The sequence below is a fragment of the Vicia villosa genome, linkage group LG6 (assembly GCF_029867415.1).
Source record: "Vicia villosa cultivar HV-30 ecotype Madison, WI linkage group LG6, Vvil1.0, whole genome shotgun sequence".
NCBI classification, from domain to species: Eukaryota; Viridiplantae; Streptophyta; class Magnoliopsida; order Fabales; family Fabaceae; genus Vicia; species Vicia villosa.
In genome coordinates, this window is record NC_081185.1 from 56,303,317 (window position 1) to 56,320,428 (window position 17,112).

General features: G+C 32.9%; 1 protein-coding gene across 1 annotated transcript; it reads right to left on the reverse strand.

The window, feature by feature from the left end:
* Nucleotides 1–8,513: 8,513 nt before the first annotated feature.
* LOC131613695 (uncharacterized) lies at nt 8,514–14,273 on the reverse strand. The gene is made up of 12 exons (XM_058885343.1): nt 14,108–14,273; nt 10,772–10,932; nt 10,397–10,688; nt 10,221–10,311; nt 10,010–10,137; nt 9,825–9,918; nt 9,603–9,741; nt 9,363–9,520; nt 9,157–9,277; nt 8,904–9,074; nt 8,765–8,824; nt 8,514–8,666 (listed from the first exon to the last, which is right to left on the reverse strand). The coding sequence occupies exons 1-12, from the start codon at nt 14,271–14,273 to the stop codon at nt 8,514–8,516; spliced, it is 1,734 nt and encodes a 577-aa protein (XP_058741326.1).
* Nucleotides 14,274–17,112: the final 2,839 nt, after the last annotated feature.

Consider the following 17,112-nt stretch of genomic DNA (forward strand, 5'->3'; position numbering starts at 1 on the left):
CAATAAATATAAGAAATTTGTAAAAAAACTGGGCGTGTAATCTTGTGTGGCTCATCCTTGATGGATCATGGTGCGCCAGCATCTTCTTGTACGTTGGATCAAGCTACGTTGAGATCCAAGGGCTGTTGTGTGAGGGCACATCGTAAGCCAAACTTGGGCGCGAGCATTGGAACCTATGGAAGTTGAAACCACAAACGAAATAAAAAACAAAGGGGCTTAGCCAAGGATCGAACCGCGCTTCCACTGGGTCAATGAGTATTCGCTGTTATCATAATCACCATCATTAAAATATATCAATCATAATTTTCACAACAAAATTCAATTGACCAGTGCGCCATTTACTGTTCACCATCTCCTTTATTGATGCCCAGATTTAGCTACGATTCGGCCATGGATTCGCTACAATTCCAAACGTGGCTAAACACCTGCATATACAAAACTCACAAAATCATCATATAAATTCAAGATAAGCTCGTGGTTCCGTTCGGAAAATATGTCTGAGAACATTGGCACCATTGGTTTGAATTAATTTTGCCTCTATCGAAAAGCCCTAATTTTGGAGCTCCAAAACCTAACAATGGTGTCAAGCGATTCCTGTACTTAAACAACAATTAAATGGCACAGAAAGTTTGCAAATATGATTCTGAATATGAATATGCATTCAAATACAATTTATAATGAGTGTATGGAGGAAATTGAAAATAGCGACATGATGAATAACCGTGAGGTACAGAGCACGTTTCTGGGCCTGTTGGATGTCTATGATGGACGAATCAGATTCAGGAGACACCAAGGATACGCGTTTGATTCTCAAATGGCCTTGAACTTTGCTGCAATTGAGAGATTGATTCTGTCTTTTTATGAGAATTTTAAGAACTTGATTATGGTTCTACAGGCCTCCAAATCCTCCCCTAATGCCTTGGATTCATTGTATATTTATAGAGGACTGAATTAGGGTATACATTCTAGGCTAAATCTCTTTGAATCCAAGATTGATAATTGTTGGAGATTTGATTTATAAACTTTCTAAAATGTGCTCAATTTCAATCCAATCTTACCAATACTAATTTGCACGAATTTGATTGGTAAATATGATGATTATATGATTTGATTTGCTTGGGAAATAAAACTAAAGTCAATCCTTTCACAATTTTCCATTTATTTGATTTAAATTGAATCTTTAATGAATAAAAAATTCACTAAAAATAAAATAAAAATCAAATGGGCGTGGTATTGAACTTGGAAGTTCCTACTAACCTTATAACCAAGTTTGGATCATAAAAAGATAGGCCCATTTGCAAAAATATCCATTTTTAACCACTTTTGTTTCACATTTTGCCTTCAAAATTGTCCAACTTTGACAAGGCATATCTCCCTCAATTTTTAAGATATGGAAGAGTTCTAGGACTTTTTCGAAACCTCAAGATGTCCTCTACAAGCCATTTTGGAACATATTTTTCATTTGAATATTTTATCTTGATGATATGGGTTTTGACAAAAAACTGCTTTTGGTTGACTTTCAAAAAGGACCTATAATCTTTTGGACCATATCTCTTAAATGAAGCATTTCTGGCCCTGGCATTAGAGATGCAAAGTTGTATAGAATTCAATTTCCTTCAAAATAGACTTTGGTTGGGAAATTTTTTATGTTCCATGTGAAAGTTATGATCAGTCAAAGCTGGGTTGACTTTTAACTCAAAAACCCTAATTTAAAAACTATAGGTTTTGTTGATTTCTGAGATTCCCTTGATGAATCATGATAGTCCCTTCAAAAATTATAAATGTTGCTTCAAAGTATTGATGTTGACCAAAAATCAGGAGTTTTGACTGCACTTTGACCATAGTTGACTTTTAGGTCAGACTAGTCGACTGTTGACTATCTGAGCAATTGAATGAGCAATCTTTGGAATTGAAGCTTGAATTTTGGTATGGGGATAGTTTGAATCCTAAGAGATCATATGAAGCTTACTTGAGGCCTTGATACATCCCTTCTCCTTAGCAAATCCAAAACCCTAATTTGAGGACCTTTAGATTAGGGGAGTGTACATTCAGTTAAGTCTTGAGCTTTTGACATTTGTATGAGCTTGAAAGCAAAAATGTGATGGGCAAATTTTGGGGTATGACATCTTCCCCTGTTCAATCTTCTTAAACCTGAGGATGTAGATTGGCGTGTGTGCCTGTTGGATTTTGAAGGTAGAAGATGATTGAACACTAGAATACCAAGAAATTTGCCCTTGATGATGCAGGGAGTTTTTCAGAGATAGGCTTAAAGATGCCATCCAGTACTTGAGTGTGAAAGGAGGAACGTCCTGCTAAAGCCTGAGACTTATATAGCGAGGATTCACAGTTCGTTGTGTGAAAAATGATCCACTTACTATAGAGCTAGCAAGCTTCCGCGATTTGTATAATAAGAAGGATTTACTTACTATAGTTCTAGTAAGCCCTTGCATATCTTGGATGAGAAAGGGATCACCTGCTATGGTTCTAGCAAGCTTACCTGCATAAAAGGGGTTACCTGCCATGGTTCTGGAAAACTTACATATGTAAGAAGGGATTACCTGCTATGGTTCTAACAAGTTTACCTACATAGAAGATACTCTTGCTATAGTGCTAGCAAGATCACCTGTGTAAAAGATTAACTTGCTATAGTGCTAGCAAGATCACCTGTGTAATAAGGACTTACTTGCTATAGTTCTAGCAAGTTTACCTGTGTAGAAAGATTCACTTTCTATAGTGCTAGCAAGCTTATCCGCATCATTTTCTTGATTGTATCTGCATTGTATTTTAGACGATAATATTCATTTGATTATGGAATGACCTGAAAAGGCAACATTAATTTTATGCAACGTCATGATGCATGTGTTATGTAATGAGATTCTCAAAATAAATGAGAATCTTGTATGTTATGTATGTATGTATTATGAACAATGTATGCATGAGCTAGTTGGATGATGTATGGGCACCACTATGTGGTTGAAGTGTATTAATAATTCCATATAACCATCTCTGATCAGGGAAAATAAATCCCTATTTGGTGCCGGGGATGATATTAATTAGCGTGAAGATTTGAAGGAGATCACTGCAGAGGGACTAACGTGATGAATAAACGTAGCTATCAATGGCGAGGGTCCGCAGTTTGTTGTGTAGAAGGGATTCACCTGCTATAGTTCTAGCAAGTTTACCTGCGTAAAAAGATTCACTTGCCATGGTTCTGACAAGTTTACCTGCATAAAAGGATTCACTTGCCATGGTTCTGACAAGTTTACCTGCATAAAGATTAACTTGCTACGGTTCTAGAAAATTCACCTGTAAAAAAGGATTCACTTGCCATGGTTCTGACAAGTTTACCTACATAAAGATTCACTTTTTATGGTTCTAGAAAATTCACTTGCGTAAAAGGATTCACTTGCTATGGTTCTAGCAAATTCACCTGCGTAAAAGGATTAACTTGCTATGGTTCTAGCAAGTTTACCTGTGTAAAAGGATTCACTTGCCATGGTTCTGACAAGTTTACCTGCATAAAAAGGGATTACCTGCTATAGTTCTAGCAAGCTACCTGCATAAAGATTCATCTGCTATAGTGCTAGCAAGATTATCTGCATAAAACGATTTACCTGCTATAGTGTTAGAAAGATCATCTGTGTAGAAAGATTTACCTGCTATAGTGCCAGTAACTTGGTGTTGTACATTGTGTATGCGCATGGTGTAGCGTGCGTAGTGTAATGCGTATGAGGCGCGGTGTGTAGAGCGTGGTGTGTAAAACGTAGTGTGTAAAATGTAGTGTGTAAAATGCTTGTATAAATATTGTGCATGTTCACATATAACGCCTATACATGCATGTGACCCTGACGTTTGTACAATGTAGATGTATGAACCGTCTGTAGGTGTAATGTAAGCTGGCTTTGGAAAAGGTAGCTTAAAAGTTTCATTTTTATTTATGCATGCATGAGTAAAATACTTGATGGCGTAAAGAGACGAAGCAAGTCAAAATTTTTGATATTCGGTATATTGACAGATCTAGCAATTGCATTTTTTTTTACTTTGTTACAGTGATCCTGAGAGAGACAGTCTTGAATGGGTGCGTAACATACATAATGAGTTTGAAGATGAGCAAAATAAGATATATGAGACACTCATAAAAGATGGGTTTCTTACAGAGGATGAACGCACGGCTGATTATAGCGGTGAGGTAAAGTGGAGGTCGAATATCACCGAATCAAACATGAACGGACAAAATGCCCTTGTAAGCATCTAAATAAGTAGTAATTATTGATATTTATTTGTTCCCTATATTTTCTTTAAATTGATGAGATTTATGTCAAATTACAGAACATTCCAATGGAAATATCAAGAACATGCTTTGGTAAAGCACAAAAATGCAATAAGGATGGTAGATCTGATTGATGGAAAAGGATATCACTGTGTCGTTATTAGAGGAAGTAGAAATGCTTATGAGAAACATATTGGTGTTGGCTGGTACGCTTTTGCGAGGGAGAAAAAGCTTCGATGCGGAGATGTCCTTGAATTCTCCATGAATCCTTTTGCAGGTGTGATGTTTGTGGAGTTGTTGAACCGGACTTGATGATGATGTTGACTTATTAAATTAGTGAGTAGTAAGATATGAGCTATGTGTTTTTTAGTGTACTCATTTTAGTGTACTCTTATGGTAAGCTTATTCATCTTTTTTTTTTGAACTTGTTTCCCTGTGTAGTACACCAAGCCTAAATCTGTCTTCTCCATAAGGAAACAGTAGGGGATATTGTAAAGCAAGATAACTTGGATGAAACTCACTTATTCTCTTTAGTTTTCTGCTTTGTCTCTCAAGAATAATGTCCCTTTTGTCTCTGGTGTCAATGTCGCCTACTATCAACGCATCAACTTCTGCCACATTGGGTTGATTGTAAATTCTACCATCTTTTGATCTATCTGCAATTAATCTTAGCTTCAATTCTGGTACATCGTCATGTCGTAGCCTGTCTGCTGCCACCCTAAAAGATTTAGCATGTGTGTTGAACTCATCAAGCATATTCTTCAATTCGGTTACAATATGCGGAATTATATTTGTATTGTTCCTGAAAAATAAATTACAACACGTGAACCAAACTATAGAGCTATAATTTAAAATAATAACCATATATTATCAATTTAGTCTATTATATAATTAAATGGTGATTAATTACCCCATTCCTTTGATCCTATGTTGTATTTCATTTTCAGTGTCGTAAATATATAGCTGAGAAAATCTTGGTGTCTGTCCATTAAGCGGCATCATGCACCCAATCTTATGGCAAGGCTGTCCATGTACTCTTATGTTAGGAGGCCCTCCACCGGCATTGAACCTGTTGTCAAACTTCATACCAGGAGATGTAAAGGCAAACATCAGGTTGTACAATCTACAATATTGCTGATAATTCTGACTATCTGCACCATTATCTTGAAACAACAAACTGTTGAGATAAGGAGGAGGTAATTTCAAAAGAGGAAGCAAAATCTTGCCATTTCCACAACATTGTTGGAATTTGGGGACCGCACTATGTTTTCGTTTGTCAGCTTTCTCTCCGTACCACATAAGTGCCCCACAACGTGTACATTCTATTGCAGGATCACCTATATCTGAGTATCCTGGAAGGATACAACCGAAATCATTATATGCCCATAACAAATTAACAAACGTGGAAATAAGTTACTCGAAATTTTTTATAATAACATAATAAATTCATTATGAATGATCAATAGGTTGTAATACGATACAATTAAATCTGTTAGAGAGATATAATTTGTGACATGTTAATATAACATTTTAAAATCTAACGTAACCTGAATCATGATCATTAATCGAACAAAAATTAGTATTTTGCTGCTCATCATCATCGACGCTTGATGCTGTATCATAGTCAGGATTGTTGTTTATGAACTCACATTCACTGTCACTAAACGAATTGTCCGATCTATCACCATCGGACCTATCATCATCTTCAATGTCTACGTCTGTTGTACCAACATGCTTGCTTGTGGAGGAAGAGATACCCCCATCGACAACATTAGAAAATTCATTGAATAAATTTGCTGTGATGGTTCGGACATCATCAGTTTTTTTCTTTTTGCTGGATGAAACGATGGATGCTATAGGCTGCAGTCAAATTTGTAGCATGATGTTTATATGTTGAGGAAAGAATATATGGGCAATAAAAAAGTTCAACACATGAAATAACAATTCGAATATACATACCGGAGAATGAAGATAATCAGTTTCTGTGGTGTTACAACTTTCGTTTGTCGTTGGCACTGTCCCTGTGCGAGATTTTTTCAACTTTATAAGTGACTTTATCCTCTCACGTGCCATCGCAGATTTCTGTGCAGGAGTAAGTAAAACAGCAGTAATATTTGATATGGAGCTGCCAGATGAGAAATGAGTATCTGTCATGTTAGGTTGAGCTGTTGCCTGATAAACAATATTATCGAAGGCATGTTTTTCCATAAGATGGTATGACACAGATTCTTTCAGACCACTGTGAAATTGTTTGGCTGATGATTTTGCAGTACCACCGAACAGTGAGTGAAAATTCTGAATCCCTATATTACTGGTAGAAGAAGTTATATTAGACAGTGGTCTCCTTACATTGTCACGTAATGGATGATTGAAACTGCTATAACATATCTTGAAATCACTTCCATTCTCATTAACTCTATTTCTTTTTTTTGTTCTTTCATCCAAGACCGCTCTCCGATGTCTTCTTGCGAGTGCTGATTTTCTCTTCCTCTCAATGACAGTTGCATCCATCTTTGTAGAATTATAATATGCAACACATTCAGTTATATAAACAACACATGATAAGAGCAATTGGTTTTTTTTTTGTTTTAAGCCAGATGTATATATATATTGATCATGAGAATAGAGGTTCGTATTGTTGTGTATATATAGAAGCTTCCATGAGACAAATCCAATATTCGACTGTATGAATAAAACAATGCATAAAACTCAAAGAGTCATCCCAAATGAATAATTACTAAAGTGCACGCCATAACAATTACTAACACGATTCCACACGCATATTATGGAAGCTTAAAATAAATGAAATGGGAATCACATAGGTTTTCATCATTACACAGTTGGTTGGAGAAAGTTCTGAAAATAAAAGCCAATCGTTTTTGAGAAAGATGAAAGATGCATCATCATTACAACACATATCACTCAAGTAACCTTTATGTACACGTTTAGCTATTGTATACAACATGGTTTCCTATTTGTATTATTTATTATTAGAATAATTATAGTGTCATACTTTATTGTTTCTACTACGAAAGATAACTTTGAAATGTCTTCCCCAACTATATAAGGGTCGTAGCAAGCAATAAACTCATAATTTGTTATTTAAATAACACAGAATTCGAAATATTTTTTAATATACATTACAATGTACAAACCAATTACGTCCATTGAAAATCAGCACATTGTATGATATGCTAGCCAAATGGGTGGAAGAATTGTTTGCAACCACTCAGATGGACATTGCTGAAGTGCTGTGTCCAGAAATAGAAAGAGTAGAACCAAATAGGGTTGTTGAGAACCACCGAAAGACAAAAGATGTTACAATAAAAATTCGAAATAGGATAATAATGCTCTATATCAATGATAGAATGCTTTGGTTGCCTGCAAAAAAACATAGTATGGGAAAAAGAAAAATATAAAATAGCAAAAAAAGGCAACAATTTATGGTAATAAAACATACAATCTTATTATGTTTAACATATTTTTACACTATATTGTCACGAAGTCACTATTGTTGTTTTAACAATTTTTAAATGCAGCATTATCCAGCATAAAGAATCGGAAGACACATCGTCTGGACATTACATCTTGAAACATGACGCATAATACGAAGATGCACAATGCATATGATTCTGAAAACTTTTGGAAACAAAAAAGGATCCCAGTGTAAATGTATACAGGAGTGGGATGGTTTCTTTTTGCAGTGGAGAAGAAACCACTCGTTTGAGACCAATTGATCATCCACCAATTTTAAAATATGTCATTGTTGCAATGGAACATTTTCAAACGTCGCCAGTTAACAACAAATTGATAATGATTTAAGAAATTAGTTAAATTTTAAATAGAAAAAATACTTCTATAGATTTTTTTTCCATCTTGAAAATTTATTGTAGAATTATTCTCCACATTAAATCATGATATATATATATATATATATATATATATATATATATATATATATATATATATATATATATATATATATATATATATATATATATATATATATATATATAAACAATAATTATCAGACAACTCCAAAAATCGTATTTCATAATTCAAATACCACATAAACATAGTTGTTGCAATTCCAAATTAGCAAGAGATACAACAAATTAAAATTTAACACTTAATTTGTCCCATAAGCTTAGAATCACAGAAAAATAAGCAGAATAAAGTCTTTAACAACAAAAAAAATAATCCTACAAACTGGGTACAGCACATATTCCGTACTCATCTTCATCTATTCTTCCTTCTTGATATCTTTGATTAACTTCTTCGACGAAAGCTGGACACCTTCAATTTCCTCAACAGCTTCGCTTAAAATTCTCTTAGAAGGTGTAACATTAGTATTTGAGGCAGAAGGATCATAATCAGCTGAGACAGACAGAGGTTCCTGAAATCATGCGCATGGAAAAAACGTTCTTGTCAAGCTCAACATTTGCAGACGATAACAATTTGCTACAATCAGAGTGTGAATTATGAGAAACTTACAGAAACACTTGGAAAATTGTCCTGCGATGTTGGTTCAATTATGCGAAGCCTAGATGTAGGCTGCATGAGAAATAAGAATCCATCAGAATATAACACTGTAAATAATGACCAGATATAAATCACAAAAAACGGCATTTACCTCTTCAGCTCTAAAATTATCCTTAACTCTATTACGGGTTTTCTGATCATCTCTGAAACCAATCACAGAAAAGCGTCCATTTTTGGGCTGGAATACAGCTCTGATAGCCAACTCCCGCTTCAATATTGAATCAAGTTCGTAAGGGAATTCAAGTGGATCATATTCTCCAGCCTTGTTTCATCAAAAAAAGGATATGTTAGAATACATTTTTTTGAGTTATGGACAGATAGAACGATGAAGGCGGATCATATACCCTTTTTAGACCATTTATAATCTCAGCAGCGGATTTGCCTACCAACTTAACACAGTCGACGTCCCAAAAAATGAACTTTGCATTGCATTTACCGTCAACAGCCAATATTTCCATTTTAAACCTACAACATGTTATAATAGCATAAGCCATAATAAAATACAGAAAGCAAAAAAATAAATAAATTTTAGCAAGATCTTCAACAATACCTGGGCACGGGAGAAGGACTTATATGTTTTGCATAACACTCAAGCTTTCCATCCCTCAGAGTCACACTTTTTGTACAGTCAACACATCCATCGTAATACCATCCAGATTGTCCAACATCAAATTTATCAAGCGTGGCAACAGTTACACATGTAGTTTCCTAACAAACAAAACCAATATATAAATTTAATGATGAGCGGTCCAAAGTTAATAATATACATTTAAAGTATACAGTCTCTTGCCTGTTGCAAACCCCCTATTTCTGCAAGACTCAAAACATCAGCTTTCCATACAAACTTATCAAAATCCGAGTAGTGTGAATTTTGTGATGCAGTAACTTGCACACTTGTATCTGACAAATTTGGAAAATCACCTTTAAAACTGCATCAATAACAATTTGATAATGCATGTTAGAATTATATTTTCTATCAAGTGGTTAATAAGATAAAATATGATACAAATACCTTTCTTTTAGCTTGGAAACTTGTTCAAAGCCAGTATCATTAATGATCAGTTTTGTGCCATTCCACGCATTTGATACGTTCAAAGGAAAGTTTCCTATAAAGTTATTTTAAATAATTTCAGATAATGAAATTTTTTTACACATATTTTATGACTCATTAATAAACAACAGTTCAAAAGCATGTACCTTGAGCCTCCTTTATTCGAGCATTAATCAGAAGCACAACCATATTACCATCATCCTTATTATTTGTCCAATACTCATTGAATTGGATTGCAAATTGACCCCATAGCGTACACACAACAATGGATTTGCTGTATTAAAAAAAACATGAATCCGTTAAAACGATATAAATATTACATGCATATGTAAAATATTGTGAATATATGGATCTTACCTGTTATCAGTTATTGAAAAAACAACTTTGCTCTTGCTGTTATCAAAACTGACGTGGGATTGAGTAATCTCTACAACTCCACCAAGAACATCTGAAACATAAGAACGTGCATTATAAGATAAGTGCATATATAAATCAAAACTCACACACGTTTAAATTTGTAGGTTAAAAATTACGAATTAGTCCAAGAAGACTGTTACCAACTAAAATATTTGATTGGAACTTGCCATCTACAATGTCAGCCAGACTAAGTAGATTGAGAACATTAACAGGAATTTCTGGGTTGTCCGTTTTCTTAACAGAAGTAGAACCACAGAACACCAGCTTGTGTTTGTGATCGGTGGACTTAAAAGAGAAGTCATTGGGACCTACTTTAAAATTCTGCATTACGTACGAACAACCATGACAGAGATATTCCTTGAACTTCGTAACCAAGTACGGAGGTACAACAGCTTGAATCATAGATCCCTACATTAATGGAAAAATATGGAATAAGCATCTGGTGCAAAAATATGAAAAATAAGTGTACATAAATGAATATGGATGCAGACCTTAGAATCCACGAGAATCATTTCAAGGTGTTCCTTCTTTGAAGCACTTGTGACTGACCAAATATGTTTGCACCTAACAGAAATCTTCCATAGGTCCTTTGAGTCATTGATATCTCTCACATACTCAATTGGACGCGCCATTAATCTTTCTTCACGATGACCTGATAAAATAGATGTTAATATACACACTAACAGCAAGAGAACGTTAATATAACTGAGAAAACATATATAAAACCTTGAGTAGTTTTGGTAGAACGAATTTTGAATGAATGGCATGTAGGTGAGGGTATTTATAGTGGATTTGTGCATAATGCAGCATGGAAAGTTGAAAGGTTAGTGTGGTAGGAAGTTGTGTCGTATTCATGCGTGATGATGCACATGGCTGCTAGGGTTTATTATTCCAACAGACATCCATAAATACAAAACAGCACACGCAACATGTTTAATAATTAATTTTGTTTTGCTCAATGCATGAAATGTAATAAAACGTGAAAAATGGACAAAATAAATAGGAGAAAATTAAGAATACAGTTTTGCTGTAAGGATGCCATGTCAGCAAAATTTGAATTAGAATCAATCATGTTTCAGTATTTAATACAAAGACTAATGTGCCCTTAATGATAAGATTAGTTTAAGTTAAACTCAGTTTGGGCATACGTGGAAATTCCAGGTACTTTAAATTTTATATATTGTTAATAGATTGAAAAAAATAAAAGAAAAAAAAGAAAAAAAACAGTTCCGTCGTGAATAAAATGGAAAAATAAATTGCTATTTTTTAATATATTGAAAGTTGGAATCGTAATACGATGTGTGAAATGTTCAGAAAAATATGTAAAAATGTTTGCTTGATGAATTTCGTCATGAATCGTAAGCTTCAATGAAATAAATTTGAAATGTGATAAAAATATAGTAATGTATTACAATTGTCCTAATTTTTATTTTAATGGTTGTTAACAAAAATTGAAATTTTATTTAATTTTTTTTGTCACAAATACTTTTTGTGTGTATTGTTTTTATAATAAACTCAAATTAGTATATTATAATTATTTTTATTTAAATATATTTAAAAAATAGTTAATTGGTTAGCGACAAACAAATATTTACCTAATATATAAATTGTATGTGTCATTGACTTCTTTAATGATTTATAATTAGAGTCTATTTGGTAAGACCGGTTTTTGAGCTTATAGTTTATAAGCTCCAATAACAATTTAGACCCGTTTGGTAACGATATTGTCATCACGAGTTTATAGTTTATTTTTCTAGTTTATAGTTTATTTTTCAGACGTTATTTCAAATAGCGTTTTAGCCTATAGCTTATTATTTTTTCTTCCTTTTTTATCCTTATTATTTTAACAAAAAATGAACTTTTATACTTTAAAATTTATTTTAATTTAAAATGAAATAATTATGTATTAAATAACGTTTATGTCATTTTACATTTATAAGTTAGTTGAACCGCTAATTTTACCAAACACTTCAATTAGCTTATCAGCTATCAATCTCAACCATCAGCTATAAGCTATAAACTATGAGTCATCAGTCATCAGCCATAAGTTATAAGCTATCAACTAGCTTATTAGTCAATCGCTATTTTTACCAAACAGACCCTTAAATAACTTTAAAAAATTGATGTATGAAAAAGTTATTTTTAATTTTTTTAGAAGAACGAAATTAAAATGATATTATTGATCATTTTACAATATTTTGCGTTGGAATTCAAACTCAAGACTACAAATATTGTATAAAAAATATATAGTTAGTGAATTATAATTTTTCTCAATTTTATATAGAAATTAAAATAATATTACTTTAAACTAAATGTTTTTTAGTGTATACAATTTTCTTTTATTAAAGTAGTTTATTAATAATATTATTTAATTAATTTAATATTATTAAATTTATTTAAAGTTATAATAAAAAAGTTCAAATAAAATCTTCAAATGAAAATAGGTGTCATAGGAAAGAAAAAGAGTTTAAAAAGATTTGGCAGAATTACTATTTTAATACATATATTTATATCATTTTATACAGTTACAAATTTATCCAAAAATGGAGACATGTGCCATAGAATAAAAAAAAAAGGGCAATTTCGTACTCCACCCCATGGTGAAAAAAAAACCTATGAAGTTCTTAAAATATCTCATATGGTGTCTTCTCAACCTTTTTAGATGGAACACGGTTAAGTGTGTAAGCTGCTGTCAATAGAGCATGTCCCCAAAAGGAGTTTGGAAGATCAGCATGACTCATCATGGATCGGACCATGTCTAACAAGGTTTGATTTCTTCTCTTCGATACACCATTCCATTGTGGTGTTCCAAGAGGAGTGAGTTGGGATAGAATCCCACACTCTTTTAGATGTTCATCAAAGTCTAGGCTTAAATATTCATCGCCTCGATCTGATTGAAGAACTTTAATATTCTTACCTAGTTGGTTTTGTACTTGATTCTTAAATTCCTTAAATTTTTCAAAGGACTCAGATTTGTGTTTCATTAAATACACATAACCATATCTACTGAAATGATTAGTAAATGTGATGAAGTATTGAAAACCTCCTCTAGAAGGTATGTTCAGTGGTCCACATACATCAGTATGTATGAGGCCCAAAAGATCATTAGCCCTTTCACCTTTTCCTATGAATGGGGATTTTTTTCATCTTTCCAAATAAACAAGATATGTATGTCTCGTATGATTGATAATCAAAAGAGTCTAGTAGTCCATCTCTATGGAGTTTGGAAATGCGCTTCTCATTTATATGGCCTAAGCGACAATTCCAAAGGTAACTTGGATTTAACTTATTAGGTTTCATCCTCTTAGTATTAATGTTTTAAATTGGCATTTCAAGATCAAGGACATACAGTCCATTGTTCATTTGTGCAGTAGCATAGAATACATCATTCAAATAAATAGAGCAACAACTATTCTTTATTATGAATGAAAAACCAAACTTGTCCAAACAAGAAACAAAAATAATATTCCTGCTAATTGCAGGTACATAATAACAGTTCTCCAACTGAATTATTGAACCACTAGGTAAAGTTAATACATAAGTTCCAATGGCTAAAACAACAACTTTTGCTCCATTGCCAACTCGTAGATCAACTTCATCTTTTGTTAACTCTCTATTCCTTTTTAGCCCCTACAAATTGGTACAAATGTGAGAACTGCATCCAGCATCTAATACCCATGATGCAGAAGTAGATAAATTAATTTCTATAAAAAAATCAGAATCTAAAGTCTCTACTCCATTCTTCTTATCTTCCTGGTACTTTGGGCAGTTTCTCTTCCAGTGTCCAGTCTAACCATAATGGAAGCAAGTTCCCTCCTTTGTTATACCTCCCTTAGGCTTCAGAGTAGGAGCAGTGGGTTTGGGTATGGAAACTTCCTTGCCTTCCATTTTACCACCCTGCTTGGTGAGCCTTTTGTTATGCTTCTTTCCATTATTGACCATCAGAATGGACTTCCCTTTTGACTTCAGATTCTGCTCAGCGGTTCTTAACATGCTTAGCAGTTTTGGAAGACTTTTTGTCCATATCATTCATGTTTAAAGTAAGGAAAAATTAATTGAAGCTATCCGGCAATGATTGCAAGATTAAATCAGTTGCAAGTTCCTTTCCGAGGGGAAACCCCAACCTCTCAAGGTTCTCCACATACCCAATCATCTTTAGTACATGGGGACCTTCAAGGGCTCCCTCAGCTAACTTTCCTTGAAAAAGGGCTTCTGAAACTTCAAATCTCTCATGTCTGGCTTGCTCTTGATAGAGCATCTTCAAATTTTGGATCATATCAAACAGTGCCATGTTCTCATGTTGCTTCTGCAACTCCGAGTTCATGATAGTCAGCATGAGGCAATCAGTTTCATTGGCATCATCGACATGCTTCTTATATGCATCTCTTTTTGCCTTAGGAGCAGAACTAGGAGGTTCATCTTCAGGAACAGGTGTCTCCAAGACATACAGCTTTTTATCATGTTTGAGGACAATCCTCAGATTTCGGTGCCAATCCAAAAAATTTGCCCCAGACAATTTTTCTTTGTCAAAGATTAATCGCAAAATGTTGTTAGATGTGTTGGTTGTCATGGTAATCTACATGAAAAGTGAAAATATAAGTATCATTAAAAACAACATATTCAATCAAGCCTTTAATTAAATATGCTCCCACTATGTTACTCAAACCAAATGACCCTTATCATTTAATTCGGAAAATCCCGTTGGAAGATTTCCTAGTGAGTCGAGATCCATATTTTACTTCGTTCTAAGTCAGCGTTAGGATGATTACACAAAACTTAGTTATTTAGGTAGGAACTCCTTCCAATTGTATCTAATACAATTCTCGAATATTATCAGTTGGGTGAATAACTCCTTATTCTAATCCATCATAGGGACCATTCCCAACTCTTGCTTCTAAACTTATATAATCTAATTATAATTTGTTTAGTTAAGTTTGACCTAGTGTTTTAGCAATTGGATATTACATTTAACCCATCACACCTTACTAATATAGAACATGCACCTGGTTTGAGTGCCCCTATTTTGGATAAGACAACATCTCTTCAGATATATCGCTTGAATCCTTCATGTTTCTGTCCATAGTGCGTGATCATATGGATGACGTATATTCGGTGCATAATGAAACAAAAGGAGTCATGGGAATCAATTGTGTTCCGTGAATTTTAGGGAATCAACTACTCATTCCCATAGTGGTTGCTACATCCAAGGAAGTCTTGGATCCAGGCCCAGTGTGACTATAAATACCTCAAACATCGCAATTGAGAGGGATGGCGTAACTCGAATACAAAAATATCCACATACATGGCTTCTCACCCCTACGTGAACTAGCTCTCAACCTCACGACAAACTTTAAAGCCTTTGACGACCCTTAATCACTAACGGTTGTCACGTATTTGATATTTTAGCATAGGAGTGTGCGTGTGTCGGTTTGGTTTGACTTTGAAAGAATCGTATGCCCAAACCATACAAAATATATGATTTGGTTTAGATTGGATTTTCATTTTTTTCGATAAAATCCAAACCGAACCAAACCAAGAAATAACAGGTTGGTTTGGGTTGGATCGATCGAATACATTAGAAACAAATGTGCATATATATATAGGGCATACCATATGAGAATGCTTTTTTTATATGAAAATGTGAGAATGAATCTGAACCATTAGATTTTAAAATAAATGGTGGAGATTATGTGTGAATTTTTTTTTATCTCTCCTCCATTATTAAAATAAAAGATGTTGGAGAGAGAAAAAAATTCACACGTAATCTTCACCATTTATTTTAAAATCTAATGGTTCAGATTCATTCTCACATTCTCATATAAAGAAGGAATTATCATATGATATGCCCTATATATATATATAAGTATTTTATAATGAGAGATAAGAGGAATAGATATCAACCATTGGATTCATCAAGAGAGAAAAATTAATAGCCTCATTAATGTTCCATATATATATATATATATATATATATATATATATATATATATATATATATATATATATATATATATATATATATATATATATATATATATATATATATATATATATATATATATATATATATATATATATATATATATATATATATATATATATATATATATATATAATTTACATCAACTAATTTTTCATAATAATATAAAAATTTTAATTTTTTTTTCGTTTCTTTATATGGGTTTTGAATGTCACAATTGACCTTTCATTTTTTTTCTTTTTGAAGTTGAATATCTTATACTAGTTTCCCTGATGATGATGATGATATAACATATATTAAATAATATGATTGGTTCGGGTAGACGGGTTCGTGAGTAGAATTTTAGAAATCTGTTGCATGAACAAATTAACATTTCGTTTCATTGATTTGGTTCAGTTTTTGTCTGAACTAAAAAGAAGTCCGACCCAAACACCATTATTTCGTTTGGATTCCAATTTAGTATGAATTTATCCTAATCAATGATTACCCCTACTTTAGCAAGTGCAAATATCTTGATCAACTCGAGCATGAAAAATCATGTATTATATTACTACCAAAATATTTTAGATTATAAACATCAAAATTAAATATGTTATTTATTTCTTTAAAAAACCAAATTTTTATTAAGTTTTTTTTATTAATATACCATAATTTATTGTATTTTAATTTATTTAATTATTTCACATACTACGGCTAATAAGAGTAATTTGTTAAATAAAATTTATTCTATTATTAAAAATCAACATAACTATGTATTATCTCAAAAGTATGTAAAATTTCAAAAAAAAAAATCTAATAATTAAAAATAGAAGGAATATCAAATTTCCTAAATATAAAAAAAAAAAAAGTCCT